Source organism: Cydia fagiglandana, chromosome 23 (assembly GCF_963556715.1).
Source record: "Cydia fagiglandana chromosome 23, ilCydFagi1.1, whole genome shotgun sequence".
NCBI classification, from domain to species: Eukaryota; Metazoa; Arthropoda; class Insecta; order Lepidoptera; family Tortricidae; genus Cydia; species Cydia fagiglandana.
In genome coordinates this window covers 6,785,237-6,806,053 of record NC_085954.1, presented here as the reverse complement: position 1 = coordinate 6,806,053, position 20,817 = coordinate 6,785,237, and the positions used below count along the sequence as shown (strand labels likewise).

General features: G+C 37.6%; 1 protein-coding gene across 1 annotated transcript in view; it reads right to left on the bottom strand.

The window, feature by feature from the left end:
- LOC134675919 (pleckstrin homology-like domain family B member 1) overlaps nt 1-20,817 on the bottom strand; it is a 163,414-nt gene that overhangs the window by 25,489 nt on the left and 117,108 nt on the right. Inside the window, exons 8-15 of the mRNA XM_063534263.1 lie at nt 15,788-15,893; nt 14,640-14,760; nt 13,770-13,975; nt 11,565-12,289; nt 10,698-10,897; nt 9,789-9,914; nt 5,433-6,628; nt 4,571-4,775 (exon numbers count right to left, since the gene is read on the bottom strand). Coding sequence (XP_063390333.1) covers nt 4,571-4,775; nt 5,433-6,628; nt 9,789-9,914; nt 10,698-10,897; nt 11,565-12,289; nt 13,770-13,975; nt 14,640-14,760; nt 15,788-15,893 — 2,885 coding nt within the window. The remainder of the gene's footprint in view (nt 1-4,570; nt 4,776-5,432; nt 6,629-9,788; nt 9,915-10,697; nt 10,898-11,564; nt 12,290-13,769; nt 13,976-14,639; nt 14,761-15,787; nt 15,894-20,817) is intronic.

The following is a 20,817-nucleotide window of genomic DNA, read 5'->3' as shown; positions in this document are numbered from 1 at the left end:
GGCTATACAGGGTGATCGACAATTCATTCCGTTATTAATTTTAGTTATATTATGCCTAAATCTCAATTGTCTCCTATAAGTTTTATAGGTAGGTACTTTACGATGGGACGATTATTAAGTGTCATTACGATTATGAATTAAAGCAAATTATACTTATTTACTTATTTTATTTAGGTTAACTGGAAGAGGTCCCATGCAGGGATAACTTCGCCTTTGTTGAATTTAATTCACTCTGTAACTGTGTTTCTCGTGTTTTAATTTCTATAAACAATAAAGTTTACCTACATACATACATATAATAGTGGCTCTGTTCAGCTGTACACCTTGCGAGCTCCGATGGGTCAGCCATTTAGAAAACAACAAAATTGAATCGACAAAAAAAAACAATTATCAAACCTACTGACAAGATTTCACGACAAGGGATGAGAAATGCGACTTGTGTGGCTACCACCAGTTTGGCTCTGACATAAACGCTATCGAGAACGTAACTTACTTTCTATGCATCTAGCTCGTACTCACATATTAGTGCGAGCGAGATGTACTTATAGAAAGTAAATACGGAGACGTTTTCGTATATGTCAGTTTTGACACTGTCAATGACTCATGGTACGGGTACTGTAGAGACGAACAGAATACGTAAGCAATTTTGCCAAAGTTGCAACGGAGGCTTTCGCTCTCGCTCAGTTAAAAAACTTACATTACCCTGATAAACTTTATATTGTATTGTTGTCTTATTTTAAACACCAAACAGTACTACCAAAATTACAGTTATTAATACATAAGAAAAAATACTGTTGATAATCTTTGTTTAATCGAAGCGACATCCTGTATAGTTCATCAAGTAAGGTCGACCCCAATTCGTTCCGTGACCGTATTAATATGTCACCGTTCCGCGCCGTGCCGCGTTCATATTTTACTCATACTCATTCTATCGCCACTTACGGACGCAACGCATTTCCTGATTATCAATTATACTGGTATCATATGCAGTCCTGAGGGCGCAGGATGGTTCCATTTTTATCGTCTGTCACTATGCCCGCCACTTTCGCACTTACATACTTGTTAGAACGGTTTGCGTAGGTACATACCAATTTCCTTTTATCAAATGAAACTAAAATGAGTAGGTACCTACATTACATACAGGCAATAGGTACCTATGTGAAAATTAATAGATTATGAAAGGTCATAGTTCAAAACTTTTTTAAATATGCGCTATCATTCCATTCAGTTAATACCTAGAGATGTAGGGACGAACCCGTTACACGTTTTTCAACTCTATCTCAAGGTAATACGGTAGAAACTAGCATAGTTATCTGTGAGCCAGCGTGCACAATCACTTTAATTGGACATAATATGTCCAATTGTGGGTCGTTCGGGATTCCTATCGTGATGTCAACTAGACTATAGTAATATCAAACATCTGCAGACGAATACGTAGTGTTCTCTCTATTACACTTACCTACGGCGGGTAGGTGTGACAGAGCACACTACAGCGTGCAGCGTGTGTTTGATTTCAATGTGACCGTTTCGTTGACTTTAAACTTTCAAAATGGTCTTAAAATCAAAGAAAGCCCACGCCTAAAGAGATTGCTTATCATATTGTTTATAAGTTTTAAGGGTGAATCAACTTTTTATTGTTACTAGTTGCCATGGTTACGGTCTCCTGGGTCACTCTTAAAATACTAGTTATTTCGTGTTTCAATGAACCGAACTTGGATTTTTTGGTAGTTATAAGGCCTTTCCATAATGGGACATCTACTAAGCATGTTTGTGGAACATGGTACAGCATTTCTTCTAACACACGATACTGCGATTGTCTCCTGGCTGATGGGACAGAATAGGTAACAACAAGAAATAGTTGATCGACCCTTGAAACGTCACTTCGACACGTTTAATTGTTTTATTAAATAATGTTATTACTTTATTACCTACACTTCTACTTTGTACTTGAGTGTATCAAATAGTTACATTGTTTACTTACATATTTGATCACATGTTTATTTATTTACTTCAAACTTTATTGCACAAAACAAAGCGTACAAAAAACCGGGCAAGTGCGAGTCGGACTCGCGCACGAAGGGTTCCTTACCATAAAGCAAAAAAAAACTGAAAAAATTGCAAAAAGAAAACGGTCACCCATCCAAGTACTGACCACGCCCGACGTTGCTTAACTTTGGTCAAAAACCACGTTTGCTGTATGGGAGCCCCACTTAAATCTTTATTTTATTCTGTTTTTAGTATTTGTTGTTATAGCGGCAACAGAAATACATCATATGTGAAAATTTCAACTGTCTAGCTATCACGGTTCGTGAGATACAGCCTGGTGACAGACAGACGGACGGACGGACGGACGGACGGACGGACAGCGAAGTCTTAGTAATAGGGTCCCGTTTTACCCTTTGGGTACGGAACCCTAAAAAGCGGACTTAATGCCTCCAATCATGCTCTATCAATCAACCATAATAATATTGTTATACAGTATGTAGCTGAACGAAAAGCAATTACTCGTACTCAAACCCATTAATTTTTAGGTCATACTCAGCAACTTATACCCCGTGGCTAAAAAATAACTGCATTCCCGTTGCCAGGGAGGTTTTGGGATTATACTGTGCAACTTTTACTATGGGACCTCGTCATCATCATTCGCTTGCCCTTATCCCATTCATTTGGGGTCGGCGCAGCATGTCTTTTCTTCCATACCTCTCTCTCGCCCGTCATCTCATCATTCACTTGCGTTCGCTTCATATCATCTCTCACACAGTCCATCCACCCTTTTCTCGGTCTTCCTCTCCCATAATCGCGAAAAAAAAATTTACCCTCGCCCACCCATAGGAAATGGACCAGCCAAAATGTATAAAACAGCCAAATTTTTTTCCGCGATTTCGGTGTTGGACCCATAGTAAAAGTTGCTCACTATAAACCCAAAACCTCCCTGGCAACGGGAACGCAGTAATTTTTTAGCCACTCTGTATAAGGTACAAGTTTTGAAGTAATGAGGTAATGACTAATAGCTAAGAAGTTTCACACGCGTATTCGGGAAACGAGATAATCACAAGATCTAGAGACGATATAGAGATCAACTAGATTTACATTAGATATCGACTAGATGTGACTCGGATATCTAAGTCATAACTTGTCGAAATCGTTCAAGAGGACCTCCAGAATCGCGGAAACGTCAAATTTGACATATCTATCTTACAAATATCTTTAAATTATCCATATCGTAACTTGTTGAGGTCTAGTAGAGATCTAATTCATTTTCCGAATCGAGCCGTCAGTATTTCCACGTACAGCTAAAATGACGCAAAACAAATATGCACATTAAGTACATCTCTATATATCACTACTACCTATATTCGCAAAACGAAAGCAAGTTCATAAGATTTACTTTACTGTCGTAAAACAAATAGAAGCGATTAAAACAATTATCACTTGTTTCAAATGCACTGTTGCTATTTTTTTTAAACTCTTGTCATTTAACTTTGCACTGTATCACAGAGGTAGTAGAGTCGATATAGCCTTGTCGCGGTGTATACACGTTTGTCACGAGTGCTATGCGCGAAGCGACTGGCCAGTTATCTTATCAGGGCGATACGCTTTGTGACCGGGTTAGGTGTGCTGTATCGATATTCGCTAGTAATCTGAATAATACGTACGAGTATCACAAATGTTATAATGAAACGAACGAGTTCTAGATACGATGATATATTTTCTACGTTCCACGGAAAAAGGTACCTTATGGCGGCTGGCGCTTACGTCGCATAGCGCCGCAATAATGTTGGAGCGGCGTTAATAATAGCGTAAGCGCCAACCGCCATAAGGTACATTTACCCGGGGGCATCACATATATTTTCTTCATATTTTTTTTACGCTTTCAAGCACTTAGGTATATCATGTAACCGTCTTATGGGCCTGCCAGGATGACAATCACTAGGTACACCTTATAAAACTAAGTCGCCCGCCGCGTCTGTCTATTTGTGTGTTTGTTCGCGTTAAACTCAAAACTGAACGGTTTTTCATGCGGTTTTCACCGTTCAATAGAGTCAATAGAGTGATTCTTGAGGAAGGTTTAGGTGTCTCTTCTTCTTCTTCATCGCGTTATCCCGGCATTTCGCCACGGCTCATGAGAGTCTGGAGTCCGCTTGACAACTAATCCCATGATTTGACGTAGGCACTAGTTTTTACGAAAGCGACTGCCATCTGACCTTCCAACCCAGAGGGGAAACTAGGCCTTATTGGGATTAGTCCGGTTTCCTCACGATGTTTTCCTTCACCGAAAAGCGACTAGTAAATATCAAATGATATTTCGTACATAAGTTCTGAAAAACTCATTGGTTCGAGCCGAGGTTTGAACCCGCGACCTCCGGATTGCAAGTCGCACGCTCTTACCGCTAGGCCACCAGCGCTTCTTGAGAAAGGGTTAGGTGTATAATTTATTAACCCGTGCGATGGCGGGGTGGCTTGCTATCGTTGATAAACGATACGATTCACGTGACTTTTCGTAGCATCCTGTCTTCCCGATTTTTTTTTCGATTGGCGTTAAAAAAAATGTTTTTGTGTAATGACTTACCTCTCCTCATAGACGTTGGTCATGTTAAGACTGTCATCCGCCATGTCACCATACGTCCTGTCGACCTCGATGCTTTGACAGTCGCTGTCAAAAGACTTGGCCTGCTCGCTGCGCGCGCGCTGGTCCCATAGCTTCTTCGTCTCGTCTTGCACGCGCCGTTTCAGTTCCGATATCTTCTCTCGCTCGTTTTCTATCACTTGGCAACCTGTGGAATATACTCGTAATTAAAGGGGCCCACTGATTAACAGTTCGCCGGACGGTATCGGCCTGTCAGTTAGAACAAAATTTTGACAGTTCCTAACAACTGACAGGCCGATACCGTCCGGCGGACGGCGGACTGTTAATCAGTGGGCCCCTTAACACCATAAAAAATAAGCCCTTTTGAAAAGACACTCCTCTTTTGATTTTATTTTCTTTTAGGAGCACTCCATGTAATGAGCTGTCTTGTACAAACGCATTTTTTTTCGTATATTAGTTACACTTAGGCCCACTTGCACCATTTCACTAACCCGGGGTAAACCGGTTAAACCTGGCGTTACCATGGTTACCAGTACAATTTGACACTAGGTTAACGGTTTAACCGCTTAATCCCAGGTTAGTGAAATGGTGCAAGTGGGCCTTAGACGTTTCAACGTTGTAAGTTAATTAATTAATTTGTTACACTGTGATAGAAAACAAAAACTTCAGAAAATTCGCGTTTATATAGGAGAACCGTAGACAATTTTATGTCATGCTCCTAAAGATTCGAAAATCAGTAATGATAAAAACACCGCATACTGACATACTCGTATATAAAATCATACCTACTTAGATTTTGGTTGCGCATTCGAGAAAGATTATAGGTAAAGCAATCGCTACATACCTTGTTCCTCCAACATCTCCATCCTCTTCCTCTCTATCTCCATCAAACTATCCAAAGTTCTCTTCCCCAAAGAGTTCATATCCGTATCACTCGACAGTATAGGAGCGTCCATAGTCACCTTCGATATCCTATCTATATCATCTTGCGATGGAACCTTCCCTGAATCTGATATTCTATTAAACTCTCTGACATTCGGCTCATCACCACAACTTTTCCTATGTAGAATTTTATTAGTTCTATCTTCAAATGGCTTCTGATCTTCATCTTCCTCTTTTATACCATCTTCTTTCATCAGTTTATCAGGCGATAGTGATTTCGCTTTAACGTACTTGTTATCAAAACTAGGTTTCGCGTTTTTGACGTATCTATTTTTCGGTTCTTCGTCTTTTACTTCGACTTTCACGTCTTTAGTTTTCTTACCGAACGAGTCTTTTTTGATAATTTTACCCAGAGCCGCAAACGTCGGGATCTTCGACGACGACGCACTTTTGACTGGGCCGTTTTTGTTTTTGCCTTTGGAATGTCTCAAGCTATTAAACCTATCTAAAGAAACATCATTTTCAATAGTATCATTATTGTAAAACATGTTCTCATTCAAACTCTGCGACATAATGTCGACCTTCTCTTTCTTTTTGTCTTTACTCTTCCTTTTCAACGAATCGAAATTCCGTTCCCAAAATCCTTTCTTCTCTTTAGAAGTTGAAGACTTAGACGGACTTTCGTTATCGTCATCTGCATCGCAAACTCGTCGTTCGATATCTACAATCATTGATTGTGACATTTGATCGATAGAGTTAAATTTGTCTTTTAGTTGGTTAGTGTGTTCTTCGAATTGTGTGACTTTTACGTCTAGATCGTCGCTGTCACTGCTTTGCGGCGAATAACCGAATTCTCCTGATTTAGCTCTAGTTTGATCTGTATAGAAAGCACTATCTGGTGATTGTGTTCTTTCTAGTTCGTTCAATTTAGCTACAACAGGTTTCAACTCTTTTTCAACACATTGTACTTTACCAGTTAGCTCTTCAACTTCATTAAGTAGTCTTACATACTCTGCTTGTAGTATTTTAGTTTCGTCCAAAGCTGAAGTTAGGTTGCTATTGGCTTCGGATTTGAGTGTTAGTATTCTTGTTTTCTGCGCTTCTATTTTCTTTGTTAGCTGAATTATTTCGTTTTGTAAGTCTTCTCGGTTCGCGAGTCTGCAAAATAGAATTATTAAGTTACGTATGCTTTTTTTGAATAACATAAATTAAAGGTAATTTCCTTTAAGTACTAATTCAAGAAAAAAACACGCTACTATAAAAAAACAGAAATCGACATCAACCACTTTATCTACAATAACTTTTGCTTGAAAATGAAGCTCTAAATGTATTACTTTTTTTATACCAATACGGAGGTTAACAAAGCATACGACCCATCTGACGGTAAGCTGACACCGACTACATTTTATACAAAAATAAATACAAAGTGGTAAGCTTAGGTCGGTTAAACCAATATCTCAGGATTGACACCGCGTTTCGGATAAATGACACCCAAATAGGTTGAAGTTGGCTACTAACGCAGTTATCAGACTAATCGTCAGTGTGTGAGCGACGCGACGGAGTGCGAGCGAGACAGTGCCATGCATGTAAATATTACGACGACCCTCGGAGTAAATATCTATGGAGTAGAAACGCGCACTAATTTCTATCTGAAAAATTCTGTCGTTTTTGGCGCGGGGGACGAGGTAACGCACACAAATAATGTTAACACTAATGCATTTTTAGCATACGTCGCTACACACGCACACGACAAAATTATCTAACACTAGCAAAAACTATATTCACACAAGTACAAGAACAAACACAGACAACCCTGTCCGTGAACGAGATGACGTCAGTTCTAAGTAAACCTAGATAGTGCGAGGGACGCGTCGATAATATTGTCGATAAAATTGACAATGAATTTTAATTTCTGTTTTTATCAATTATAATAATAATACAATATCAAGTCTTTGTACCAGCATTTTACTAACTTTAAATTTTTGTATTGTTTAGATGTTATTTCTAATAGTTTGTCAATTTGTTTAGGGCCAATCTTGCAAGCTGATATAGAATGATTTTTTATTATCAGTTCATTAGTTAATATTTTACATGTTGGTTTACTTCTGAAAGCAATGCAATATACTATCGAGCATGCAGATCTGCATGATGACAGAGATGGAACGCGGCCATAGGATGTCATTTAAGGGATATTGAGTAGGGGATAATTAGTATATATATCGGCGGTAGATGGTAAAATCGGGCATATCGAGATATTCCTAGGCATATCATGAAACGCCGCCATTTAATAATCTGCCTTTTGCATTTTTTGCCACTGCTAGTGCTGCTTTCTATGTGGCATTTGGAGCAGAATGCGTAGATACTAGGTAGGTACTAAAATCATACGCTACCCAAACACGTACTATAAGTAGGATGTCAAGCTATTTCAATGGTTATCATTTGCTAAAATTTAGGACATCCTACTTATTCGATATGCCTAAATGTTGAGGTTTGAACGGTATGGCTGGTGGTCACTAGTCAGATCATGACATGCCGGCGTTTCATGATCTGCTTAGGAATATCACACCTTGAAGTTAGCACGATATGGCTGGTGGTCACTAGGCAGATCATCATCTGCCTAGGAATATCACACCTTGAGGTTTGTACGATATGGCTGGTGTTCGCTAGTCATCATGACCATCTGTATATTATTCATTATGTTTATATCGATTTTACCGATATTGGTTTTTATGGTGTCCCATCACTAATATTGGTACGGTGATACCAGAGTAATAAATTAAAAGTGCCTATTTATGGAAAGTGACAGCCGTAAATACCTTAAATTAATAATATATTTGACATGTTAAATAAAAATATATAGCTGGTCAAGCAAATCTTGTCACTAAAAAAGGCGCGAAATTCTAATTTTCTATAGGAGGATTCCCGCCTACATTTTTCAAATTTGCCGCCTTTTTCTACTGACAATATCTGCTTGACCAGCTATATGTAGAAACTAAAGGAAAAATTAATTTTCAAAAAATAGTCTATTGGTAATTTTACGTTATTTAGGGGTTGTGCACAAATCACGCGAGATGTTTTCGACTACTTTTTGATCCCCCGTCCCCCTTTTCTTTATTCTTATAGATCTATTAATTTGATTAAATAGATTAGGTTGATATGAAACTAAGGTGTTATATAAAAATAATGTGTTACATAAATTATATAACAAAAAGCATAGCAAATAGGGCATATTACTACAATGTTCTGCCGCCAGAGTGTAGCACTAAGCTAGCTAGTAAATTTTCTCTTTTCTCTTTATTGCTCAAATATGCAATAGTGATAGAGAGATTAGATACCTAACGAAATTTAAATTTTCTTGTTCCGCGGCGGACCCCCAGATTGTGATGGATAGTGGTAGTCGCGCCCCTACTCAGAGTTTCGCATATTTCCTATTAGAAATTCTACTCGTACCTAATTAATATTTAGAAAGTCTTCTTTAGAATTACCCTAAATTAGATCTAATATCATATCACTGGTATCACTGTCAGATTGACAATGTTTTTTAGTTATTTGCAAAATTAATGCACTATTTGATAATATTTAGATGTAATAGTACTTAAATATGATAAGAAACGTGTTCTTTATGTAGACTAGACGTTTCCGATCTCATTTTGCATGAGAAAACGCTGCAATTCGGCATTTTCGGCTCCTATCATTCCGCTTAGACTGACGTTTGCTGAATGGCGTATGACGTGTGGCAACTAGTTTTATATAACCTCCTTGACCGGCGGCCGCGATCTTTTTGCAGAGGGGAACGCCTGTTAAGGGCCGCTCCATAGATATTTACTCCGAGACGACGACCAGTCTGGCCTTGTGAGTGACCCTGCCTATGAAGCCGATGGTCCCGGTTCGAATCCCGGTAAGGGCATTTATTTGTGTGATGACACAGATATTTTTTCCTGAGTCATGGCTGTTTTCTATGTATATAAGTATTTATATATTATATATATCGTTGTCTAAGTAGCCACAACACAAGCCTTCATGGGCGTACCGTGGAGCTTAGTCAATTCGTGTTAAAAAATGTCCTATAATATTTATATATTACTTATTTATTTATTTAAATAAAGTCAGGCGTGGCTCACTCCGCTATTTCATCGCTTTGCTACAGGTAGCTAAAAGTACATCCATTCCACACGAATTCTGGTGGCTAGCCATAAGCCGCGCGTGGCGCTGTCGTCACCTAGCGGCCATACCTGTCCTGATCGTGACAGACGCGTTTTGTTAGAGAGTGAGTCTTCTGTACCTAGTACTATTATTTATTGTGATATAGATCACTTACAATTCTGACTCCTCCTCCAAATGCTGGAACTCCAGGTCTTCGAATATCTTGGTCTCGTTATCTAGAATATCCTGCGCGTTTTGTAGCTCTTCGACCGTCGCCCCGTTGTCTAGGTCCTTCTTTATCCTGTAAAAAACTTTACTTGTGACAAAAACAAACAAATATAATAAAAGCCAGGCCCCTATTCATACCCTATTCGGCCCCTAGACGTCCTAGACGACATAGTCTTCCATGGGCTACGGTTACCGCTTACCATCGGGCGGGCCGTATTCCTGTTAGCCACCATCATTGTATTATTTTTAACTTTATTATATCGGCAAAAAACAAGTATTTCTTTTGCGAAGTTCATGATGATGATGATGACAATTGTCACAAGATTTAAAAGAACTTTCGGTAAATCTTGACAGGAAATGAGTTCTGTGTCGGAATATCGTGACAATTGTCATTAGCTTCGCATAACTGGCGATATAATGGAGTTTATATTTAATTAAAATGTTGGTGGCAAACAATCATACCACCCGTCCGATGGTAAGCGGTTACCGTAGTCTATGGAGGCATGTGACGTGAGTAACAAGCCTCCATACCCGTCCCGCTTTAATTAATACAGTTAGAAAAAGGCGGGTAGTCTATCTCGAGGCGAGATACTGTCGCGTCAATCGGTATCGTCTTGGGTCGTCCCATTCGTTTTTCGTCAAGTTCTTAAATTAGTCCTATTATGTTTTCATTCTACATTCGTCACAATCGTCAGTGGCTTTCAATGTAGAATGAGTGACGAAAGCAGAATAGGACTAATTTAAGAACTTGACGAAAAACGAATGGGACGACCCAAGACGATACCCGTCAATCATGTGCTTGGTCTACAGAGTTACTATCGCATTTCTAATATTAATTAATAGGTATAACACTTACCACTCAACCTTCATAGTAGCTATATCGACTCTCTCTTTCAACTCCTTCTGTCTCGCCTCTTGTTTCTCCTTCAATTGTTTTATCTCCTCCTCTATCTTCTTCGCATTCTCGGCTAGCTCCATCTTCTTCTTCTGTTCTATGTTCAATATGGCTATTTCCGAGTCGTATTCACCTTTTATTAAGGCTTTCTCCATTTCGAGCTACAATTAATTAATTAGGTTTACAATTAATCAAATAATTAATGCGGCCTAATGATTAGTTCTCTAAATTGGGCAATAAGTATTAGCTAAGTAGCAAGGGTTAATATAATTAATACTTAACATATTCGTGATTACATTAATGATATACTATTAACAATTTAATGAATTGTGTTAAGTAAAAACAATTATGACAGTGAGGGTTTTTTATAGGTATGTATATTCATAGTCTAATAAAACATGGTCTTCTCTTCCCAGAGTGACACAAGCCTACGTCACAATAACATGGCCGCTATATATAGCGCTATTGCATATTATCATATAGCGCTGTCGCATGATGACGTAGGCTTGTGTCAGTCAGGTAACCTAGAAAAGACGGGAAGAGAGTACCAGGCGGAGTATATTTATTATACCATGGGTATATTTAGAATCAAATAAACTTTGAGTTAATTATTTTTCATAATAGCAAGAAAGTTTTTGCTTACGTCGTTAGAGTAAACATATTAATAAATAATAAAATGGATATATGTAATGGCTATGAATATTGTAATATGAGATTTATTCTTAAACTAATAATTACCATCGTTTGTAGAATTTTATTATTTTAGTCAAATCTTGATCATTTGACAGACTTGTAAAAAACATCATAATCTAGAAAGTTTTGTCTTACCTCTCTCAGAATATCATCTTCCTGTGATCTTATTTCAGACATCTTACATTTCAGTTCATGTATCTTAGCCACCAGCTTCTTTCTCTCTTCTTTAAGACCGTCACATTTACTTTTCAAGTCCGACATATTCACGTCCAAATTACTGTCAATCGAATCAGCTTCAACGTCTATCTGTTTCAAACCTTCCTGTATTTGTCGTATCATCTTCTCTCTCTTATTCTGTTCTAGATCTTTCTCAAACTCTTCTAATTCTGGTATATCTGCCATTAGTTCTTTTTTAACGTCGTCAAAACTTTGATTCTTCGTTAAAGTGTTTTCATTTACGAATACTTCGTCAGATTCGGAATTGTTTGAGTTTTGTCGTTGTATGTCATCTTTTTCTGTAACTATAGTTGAATGTCTTTGTTCGATATCATTAGTTACATCAGCATCGTCTATCATAGGTATATCTTCTTCTAAACTAAGTTGTTTTTCGATGCCAGCAAATTTTTCATTTACTTTTTCCTTATTTTCACTAACTTCAGTATGAGTATTATTGGGAATATTAAAATTAGGTTTTTTCGAGTTGTCAATTGGTGGTGGGGTAGGGAATATGAAGTATTGCGGCGATGGGATGGGATTTTTGTGAGCGAAAGTGGTCTTTATTCTCGTTCGAGGGCTTTGAGAATTTGGCGATTTTGGCTTGAGGTTTCCTCGGTTATAGTACACGTTTTCGTATGGGCTACCTGAAAATGTAATAGTTTTAGTAACATAAATGTGTGAATTCGCCCAGAGTACTCGTCAGATATACTGTAGGTATATTGTAGGAATCCGACTTAAATAATTCCGTACTGAGTTTTAATTGCATATGTCAGTCATAAGGCATTACATAATTTACATGATAAGTTATTTGTCGTCTCCTTCTCGCTTTGTATTTTACCATTATTACCGTAATTATACAGTTAATATTAATTATATATTATGTTTATCTTTCAAACCTTTATGTAGTCGCAACAAGGCAAAAGGTGAACATAAAATTAGGGATGTACCGACTAGTCGCCGACTAGTCGGGAAAGCCGACTATCCGGCCTGATTTGTAGTCGGCGATTAGTCGGCGACTAGTCGGCAAAAATGGCCGATTAGTCGGCACTTTATAAGTGACAGAAAAACAGGGCAAAAAGAAATAAACAGCAACTAATTGACTATATATAATAGTTTAAAATAGGTGAAAAGATTATTTTCACCTATTTTACCCAAATTCCTATTTAGGATGCTCTCGAAAACTTTTGTTCGAATTATCGACCATGTGATCGCTTTCGTATATCCGATTGGTTGTCGTATGAAATATAGCCTTAGGATTTATTTATTTTATTTTATAGCGTTACTATAATATGATGAATAGCGCGACGAAAGGAGTAAAACAATTGTTTTTAAGTGCATCTGAACCGAACTTAGACGAAACTAATGATCTGGCCGACTAGCCGACTAGTCGGCCGACTAATCGGCCATCCGAGCGCCGATTAGTCGGCTAGTCGGCTAGTCGGCCAAATCAATAGTCGGCACATCACTACATAAAATACATCTTTGCGAAAGCGAATTGAAAGAAGTCTCAAGTAGCAACCGGCACCGCACACTAAATTGAACCATAAACATATAGGTAAACGGTTCAATTTGAAGTGTGGCAGTAGTGAAGCCCTGATGCTGTCGGGACACTGCACCGTTTGTTTCTATTGAACGATGCAACATGGTGTTAATGGCACTGTTTCTTTAACTTGGGCCTTTAACACAATGGCATTACGATTCAATTTAGAATGTGATTGGCGGCTGTCGTTTGTAAATACACCTATCTTATGAAGTTCCGTTTAAAGTGTTGTATTATCTATTTTAGACTTACCTAAAGGCGAATTACGGTTCAATTTGGAATGCAATGAAACGCAAGGCTGTCGCTACAGTTCGTTTCTTTTAGCATTAGAAATAATGTAAACAATCTTGATGTGTCTTTTAATTGAAAAACACATTTTAAAAATAAGTGACGGCAAATATGTAACAATTATGAATCTAATACAATCATTTATATTCTTCTGCTTTCATAAGTAATAGTTTTTGATTATTAAAAAGCGTTTTTCAATTAAAAGACATATCAAGATCGCTTACCTTCTTGCAAGTTCTTTCTAATGCTAAAAAAAACGAACTATAGTACGGTTATGAAGTAGTTTTTACACTTACCTATAGGCGAATTGACCTTATCCAGCTTCCTAATAAGCACAGGACTGGACAATTCGTCCTCGAACACAGGTATACCGATCTCGTCCATGCGGCCTCTATGCTCTATGGTCACCTCGGGTGTTAGTGGCTCTATGTTTTCGTAGCTGGATACGTTTCTTTGGGCAGGTAGGGATTGGGACATGTTCTTGTTGTGACTAGTTTCGAATCTGAAACAATTGTTAATTTAATTTATCAAATCCTAAAAATATATATTATACTGCTTCACAAAAAAGGGGATATAAGTGACATAGCCAACTATCGACCAATTAGCCTGGTGTCTCATATCTACAAGACATTAATTAAAGTGATTTTAAAATTTTTATTATTCATCAACATCATTAGGCCTTGTGCATCTTTACAGATGATTTAAGCAGCGTCTATGACTTACTTATTAACTAGCGACAGCGTCGCTCGTGGCTATATAACCCGATCCTTGAACGGCACAGTCGCCTACATTTGTGACAAATAAAAGTGCATTGAGGATCCGCATCGAGGCGACCCTCATCGCGCATGTTTTATTGCCCGTTTTCGGGCCAAGTCTTGAAACCAGGACCTATCATGGGTTTCGCGACCTCTTAGAAGGCTGTTCCTCCACTCCACGCGGTTTAGAGCTAGGTCTTCCCATGAGTCGCAGTTGATGTTAAACGCAACCATGTCGCGCTTTGCGCAGTCCTTAAAGCGGAGTAATGGACGTCCGACGTTGCGCTTGCCTACTGCAATTTGGCTCAGCATAGTCTGTCTGGGCAAACGAGCACTGTCCATGCGTTGCACATGCCCTAGCCACTGGAAGCGTCTCTGTTTGAGTAGCGTCTCTGTTTTATTATTACTTACTTGTAATAACCCTCGCTGGTCTGCACAAAATTAGGGTTGTTCAAAGCGACGCTTCTCGGTAGCGATCCATTTGTGATGATTTTGTTGTGGGGCCGCTTTTCTGTAGGCGTTATAGGTAAACCTGAAACGAAAAAAAATATTTAGATTTAAATTCTAATTTATACCTAAAAAGACAGTTTGGTTTTTAGCAATCTATTTATACCGTAAGGGCCACATCTAGCGTCTTTCGAGCGTCGGCGTCTACAACTCTATGGGCGCTGCTCGACGCAACGTCGACGCAACGTCGACGCAACTTCGCAGCGACGTCATTTTCCATAGCACTGACAAGACGCCGACGCTCGAAAGACGCTAGATGTGGGGGGCCCTAACGTCAAAACTGTTGAGGCTATTTTCATACATGAGACGTCAATGATTCTGTGAATAGGGTGGTAAGGGCTTATCACTTCACTTTCTCTTCGTCTTCTAAAATGGGGGAGGTTCTATACAAACAAACCGTGAAACTTTAACTAATTTTTAAAGGAACTTCTGTTGTCATCTTTTATAATATAAGTCAATCGTAACTCAAGAGTCCAAACCTCATAATCTCAGAAAACAATTTAAATAATCACGTTTGCTGTATGGGAGCCCCACTGAAATCTTTATTTTATTCTGTTTTTAGTATTTGTTGTTATAGCGGCAACAGAAATACATCATCTGTGAAAATTTCAACTGTCTAGCTATCACGGTTCGTGAGATACAGCCTGGTGACAGACAGACGGACAGACGGATGGACGGACGGACGGACGGACAGCGAAGTCTTAGTAATAGGGTCCCGTTTTACCCTTTGGGTACGGAACCCTAAAAATAGAAGTTTAGAAGTCAAAACTAGTTTTAGCCTTTTGACGGCCACAGACGGCTGTGGCCGTTATCGGAAAGTCTTGCCAAGGACGCCAACGACGGCTACAGCCGACAGCTTCGCAAATGCAATTGGGACTTACGCGGGACTCGGTAAGGTTCAATTTCGCTTAACCTTTTGAACGTTGTAGCCGCGCGCGTTAGATGACGTCATTGGCGGTCAAAAGGTTAAATAATTGCGATCACCTGGCGTCCGGAGCACGTCATATTCCCAAAAGGTTAAAAGGGAATGACTAATAGATTAAAATATGTACCTGACGCGATCTGCCTCTCGTACTCTGCGCACATGTTGAGTATTTCTTCCAAACGTGCTGTTTCTGCCTCTTTCTGCTCCTCTTCCTTTATCCTATCCTGGTATGCCTGGAACAATAGATTTAACACATTCACTACCAAGGACACGTAGGTAGGGGACCATTGGGCAGTCAGGAGGCTCGGGCACCCCCTTGTAAATCAGGGCTGATTACAAGGGGGTGCCTGAGCCTCCCGACTGCCGCCAGAGTGAAGCACTAATTTGTTTAGTAAACCATAGAGTAACTTATACATAGGCCTTAAACAGTTTTTTGACAAGTTTTCACTATGACATTGATGCACCAAGGCGGTTTTTTTACAGGTGGCCTACCGCGAAACGCGAAAATCAAAATTTCGTTATCTGCCTCTCTTAAGGGTGACAGCTGGTAGCTACAGTTACCAAAAGCATGTGAGTGGCTAAGCAAGAGTGATAGAGAGGCAGAAACCGAACTTTCGATTGTCGTGTTTCATGGTAGGCAGTGACGCCCTCTACAGGCTGAGTTTTGCTAAATTTTCCCTGTAGCTCGTTTATGAATATCGCCATGAGTATTTGAGTATGTAACTACATACCTAAACATATTTTCAAACTTCTATGCCAATCACAAGTTACATAAAATAAAATGTAGCCTAAGAATTACCTAATTAGTCTCTAGTGACTTACCATGCCGCAAAATAGCTTATCGATCTTCTTAATAATGCTGTTATAAATTTCATTTCTAATATAGAACTGATTGTAACCATTACACTTCATATCGTTCCCAACTATAAACACATTCTCATTGCCGGTTTTAATTCCCGCCATCTTGGTTAAAATAATATCTTTCAATTCATCGTAAGATTCTTTAATTTGAGTTTCCAGCTTGATTATTTTACCGTCCATGGAGTTTTCGTGGTCTTTAGTTTCTTTTATATAATGGTTCGTCAAAATGGTATTAATAGTTTTATATATTTTGATGTCGTTTCGTAGTTTCGTAACGATCTCGAGTTTATCGTTTACCGCATTCGTTATATCGATTATTTTATCGAATTTCTCTACTTCCGATTTCTTATCGATTGTCAGCTTTAGTTCTTTTAAAGCTAGAGTGTTTTTCTTTAAATTTCTGACGAATAGCTTCACCAGTTGCTTGTGTGACAATCTTTTTTGAGACACGGTCATTTTGGAGTTCAAAGTGAAGTGTTCTTAGTATCTTGACTGTATTTTTCGTTAACGTTCTTATTAATGTTTATCACTTATGACAACAGAACGGTTGGCCAACTACTGTGTTAAACCAGCGAATTTCAGTAACTTGATATGCTCAATTAATTTTAATAGTACCGAATATAGGCACTTTTTTTCATACAGGCGAAAATAATTAATCTTAATCATCAAACAATTAATCTTTCAATTATTGAAATAAACGATACGTTCGCACGCACTTTCATTTACGCATGATGTATTATTGAAGTTATATATCATAAGAACAGGGTGTACCCTTGTTTTGCCGACAAAATTTTCATCGAATATGATTTCATCGACAACGATTCATCGGAACCTTAGTACTAGTAATATTGTTTAATTGCGTTATTTTGTTTCATATACTGTTTATTTCAATTTTTCTTACTGCGTAGAAATACTATTCAACGAATATTACTTGATCGCTGATTCGTTTCAAATTATTTTAATTGGCACAACTACTAAACATTGCAATTCATTTGTTCGACGTATTACTTTAATACATTTTTATATGTCGTACTACTCATTCACTTATACATTGTTCTGTTGTAATAATTTTAGGTTTCGGTTACGTTAGAACTGCGACCCCGCACAGAAACGAACGGCTATTAAAGTCGGTTTAGGTTAGGTTAGAACTGCGACCCCACACAGAAACGAACGGCTTTAAAAGTAGGCTTAGGTTAGGTTAGAACTGCGACCCCACACAGAAACGAACGGCTTTCAAAGTGGGTTTAGGTTAGGTTAGAACTGCGACCCCACACAGAAACGAACGGCTTTCAAAGTAGGTTTAGGTTAGGTTAGAACTGCGACCCTACACAGAAACGAACGGCTTTCAAGGTAGGTTTAGGTTAGGTTACAACTGCGACCCCACACAGAAACGAACGGCTATTAAAGTCAAATATTACATATTGAAATAATTTTATGCGTAATAAATTTTATTAAATGCAATCCAAAATGAAATAAGAAAACCCGTAAAAAAATACCACGATATAAACTATATACGAAATAACTCGAGTGCCAATTAAAAGTCCCAGATTTAAATTTACTAGTATCAATTCTTCGACGCAATGACATGTCGATGATATGAAAATACTTGAAACGTTGTCTTCGAAATAACACTCGATGAAATGTCTGTCGGCAATTCAAGGGTAAACCATAAGAACAGATATTAAAAGTCTTGTGATATTTTATTTCACTCGTCATAATTTATCTCATAAAAATCACAAATCCCAACACAGCACCACTCAGAACAACTCTCAGCAAAAACTGTCCCGAATTCGAATGACACGAAATCGATCTGACATTGGTCACAGGTATTATATGTCGGACACTCTTGTTTTTAATCTTGTACCATCGGATGCACAATTAATTGGATATTTAGGACTTTATATCAACGTGATAAGGTCTATTAGGCGATATAATCATTTTTGGTGTATCAGATGACAATCGTTTGAGAATGTGTTTCTTCCGACAAGTTATAACGATTGTTCTTTAGTACGTATTGTTTTAAAAGGCAAACAAGTAATTTGGCCAGTTATATTATTCATGAGGCTTTTATTTAGATATTATTTCTTTTCACTTTTCACTTTAAATATTATTTCTTTAACATCACTTCAGATACTTAATTATTACTTATTAACACCTTCAATGCTTTTCTATGTTTTCATTGCTACTATACACACAAAATCTAACCAAACTTTTTTACTTTAACATTTTTATTGTTTTTACTTCAGATAATGTGTTCTGTGTGGTGTTACGACTTTACATCTTTAACTATATCAATGTTTTATTATCTCGCACTTCAATACAGGGATTTTCACAAATACAAATAATTTATTGTAGGAAAGTGAGTAAATGGAAAATCTTTCAAATTCTCATTCACTTTTCTACGTATTCTTTAAATAATTTCACATAAGTCCACTTTTAGTGTTTGTTTTGCGATTTATATTTATGACTAAGATAGATTTTACTCTAATTTCGAGCACACACACTTCAAGACTGATTTTTCAACTTTTTCCGATTTTTATTATATTTTTTAAAATCACACACAAGGTTATGTCTTCTGACACGTTTGTCGCGTTGACTTCTGCAATACGTTATCACAAGGTACTTAAGCTATTATCACTGATAACATTGTTTCCTTAATTTAGGGTTTATGAATGTAATCATACCTACCTACGTATTTAAATAGCGTATTTATAATGTAATATTATCATGAGATAATGATAGTTTTTAGCGATTGCCTCATTCACAGACATTTAAATTGATTAAAAAACAGATTCAATATTTATTATAGCAATTTTATTGCAACATCTGACTATCAGATTTTGGTTTTAATACACTCCGACAAGAAATATGTACCTATACATATTTAACTCACAAGAGTATATAAAAAAATTGTTTACAAAATTTTGATAGTAACAAATCAACTATGAATACTATTTTATTTATTTACGATCTTTGTGAAATTTTGTAGTTAATATTTCATGTTTAAAGTAGTTGGTAGGTTAATTGGTTGTTTGTTATATTAAATTTATTTGCATATTCTCGCGATGGGAGGATGGAAACATTGAATTGCATGTTAAAATAATCAAGTAAGTATAACGGCTTACCACTGATTGAATAGCACGTTGTTTTTCGCGGATTACGAGTAGTTAAGTACAATATTTTTTAATTGCATTTATCTCATCAAATAAAACTATTGAAACGGAGTATATCGCGTATCGTTTATCTGTTTGTTAATCATGAGTTTTATTTACGGTACTTACTGATGTTAGTTTTCACCTTGTTTTTAATTATATAAACAACAAAGAATCACTAGCTAGATAAGAGCGCACAGAACACTAAATAATTGCACTTCAATGTTCACGGATGCGATTGAAAACAATCTTATCACGATTACACTAAGTTCAAAGTCGAATAACATCACATTTTTTATTTTTCTCAAAGTTTTCCAAAATGTTACGAGTCTATTTTCCCGAAAGCGAGAGAAGCGAATGACTTATAATCTCTTTAATCGTGTATTTCATAAAAATACTTGGCAAACTAAAGGGTTCACTTCAACTATCGTGCTTTTCTAAATTCAACCTAATCTGTTGTAAAATATAAACGATATTAGATAGATCTAGGGTGGGAGATAATCTTATCCCACCAAAAACATAAATGTAAAAAAGGAGAGCCAAGTTCAATACAAAAATTATGCTTTGCTGTGGGGCTCGCCGCAAAAAGAATGGAGATCTAAATGAGTGCCACTGCCAAGTTCTATGCAAAATCCAAATATGTATTTATAGGAACAAAATAACATTATAAACAAGTATTAAACTCTATTTCTTTGCTTTATTGGATACCTATAACAATTGCTGTTATTTAAAAAAATGTGAGATCTCAAAGTAGGTTAGATTTGACTCTGGTTCGTGTAATATTACACTCGGCGCTGGCTAGCCAGTTCCTTTGCTTGAACTTGGCTTGACACGCTGCCGCGTGTCTAGATAGTGATAGTGTTTTGTTTATAAGCGATTAACATTGTTTGGAAATGTAGGGCGGAGATAAGATGATAATGGAGCATTCCATGAACTTGTCTACCGTTGTCCCGTACAAACGCGAAGTTTCTGAAGATTTGCAGGTAGAGATGGGTCGCGGGTATTTACCCAATTTACCCACCCAGGTAAATACCCGGTAAATACCCATCTACCCGGTATTTACCCGTATCTACCCAAATGGACGGGTAGATTCATTTCTTGTTGCACATGTCGATTTGTGTTAAAGTGGAGATATAAACCGAGT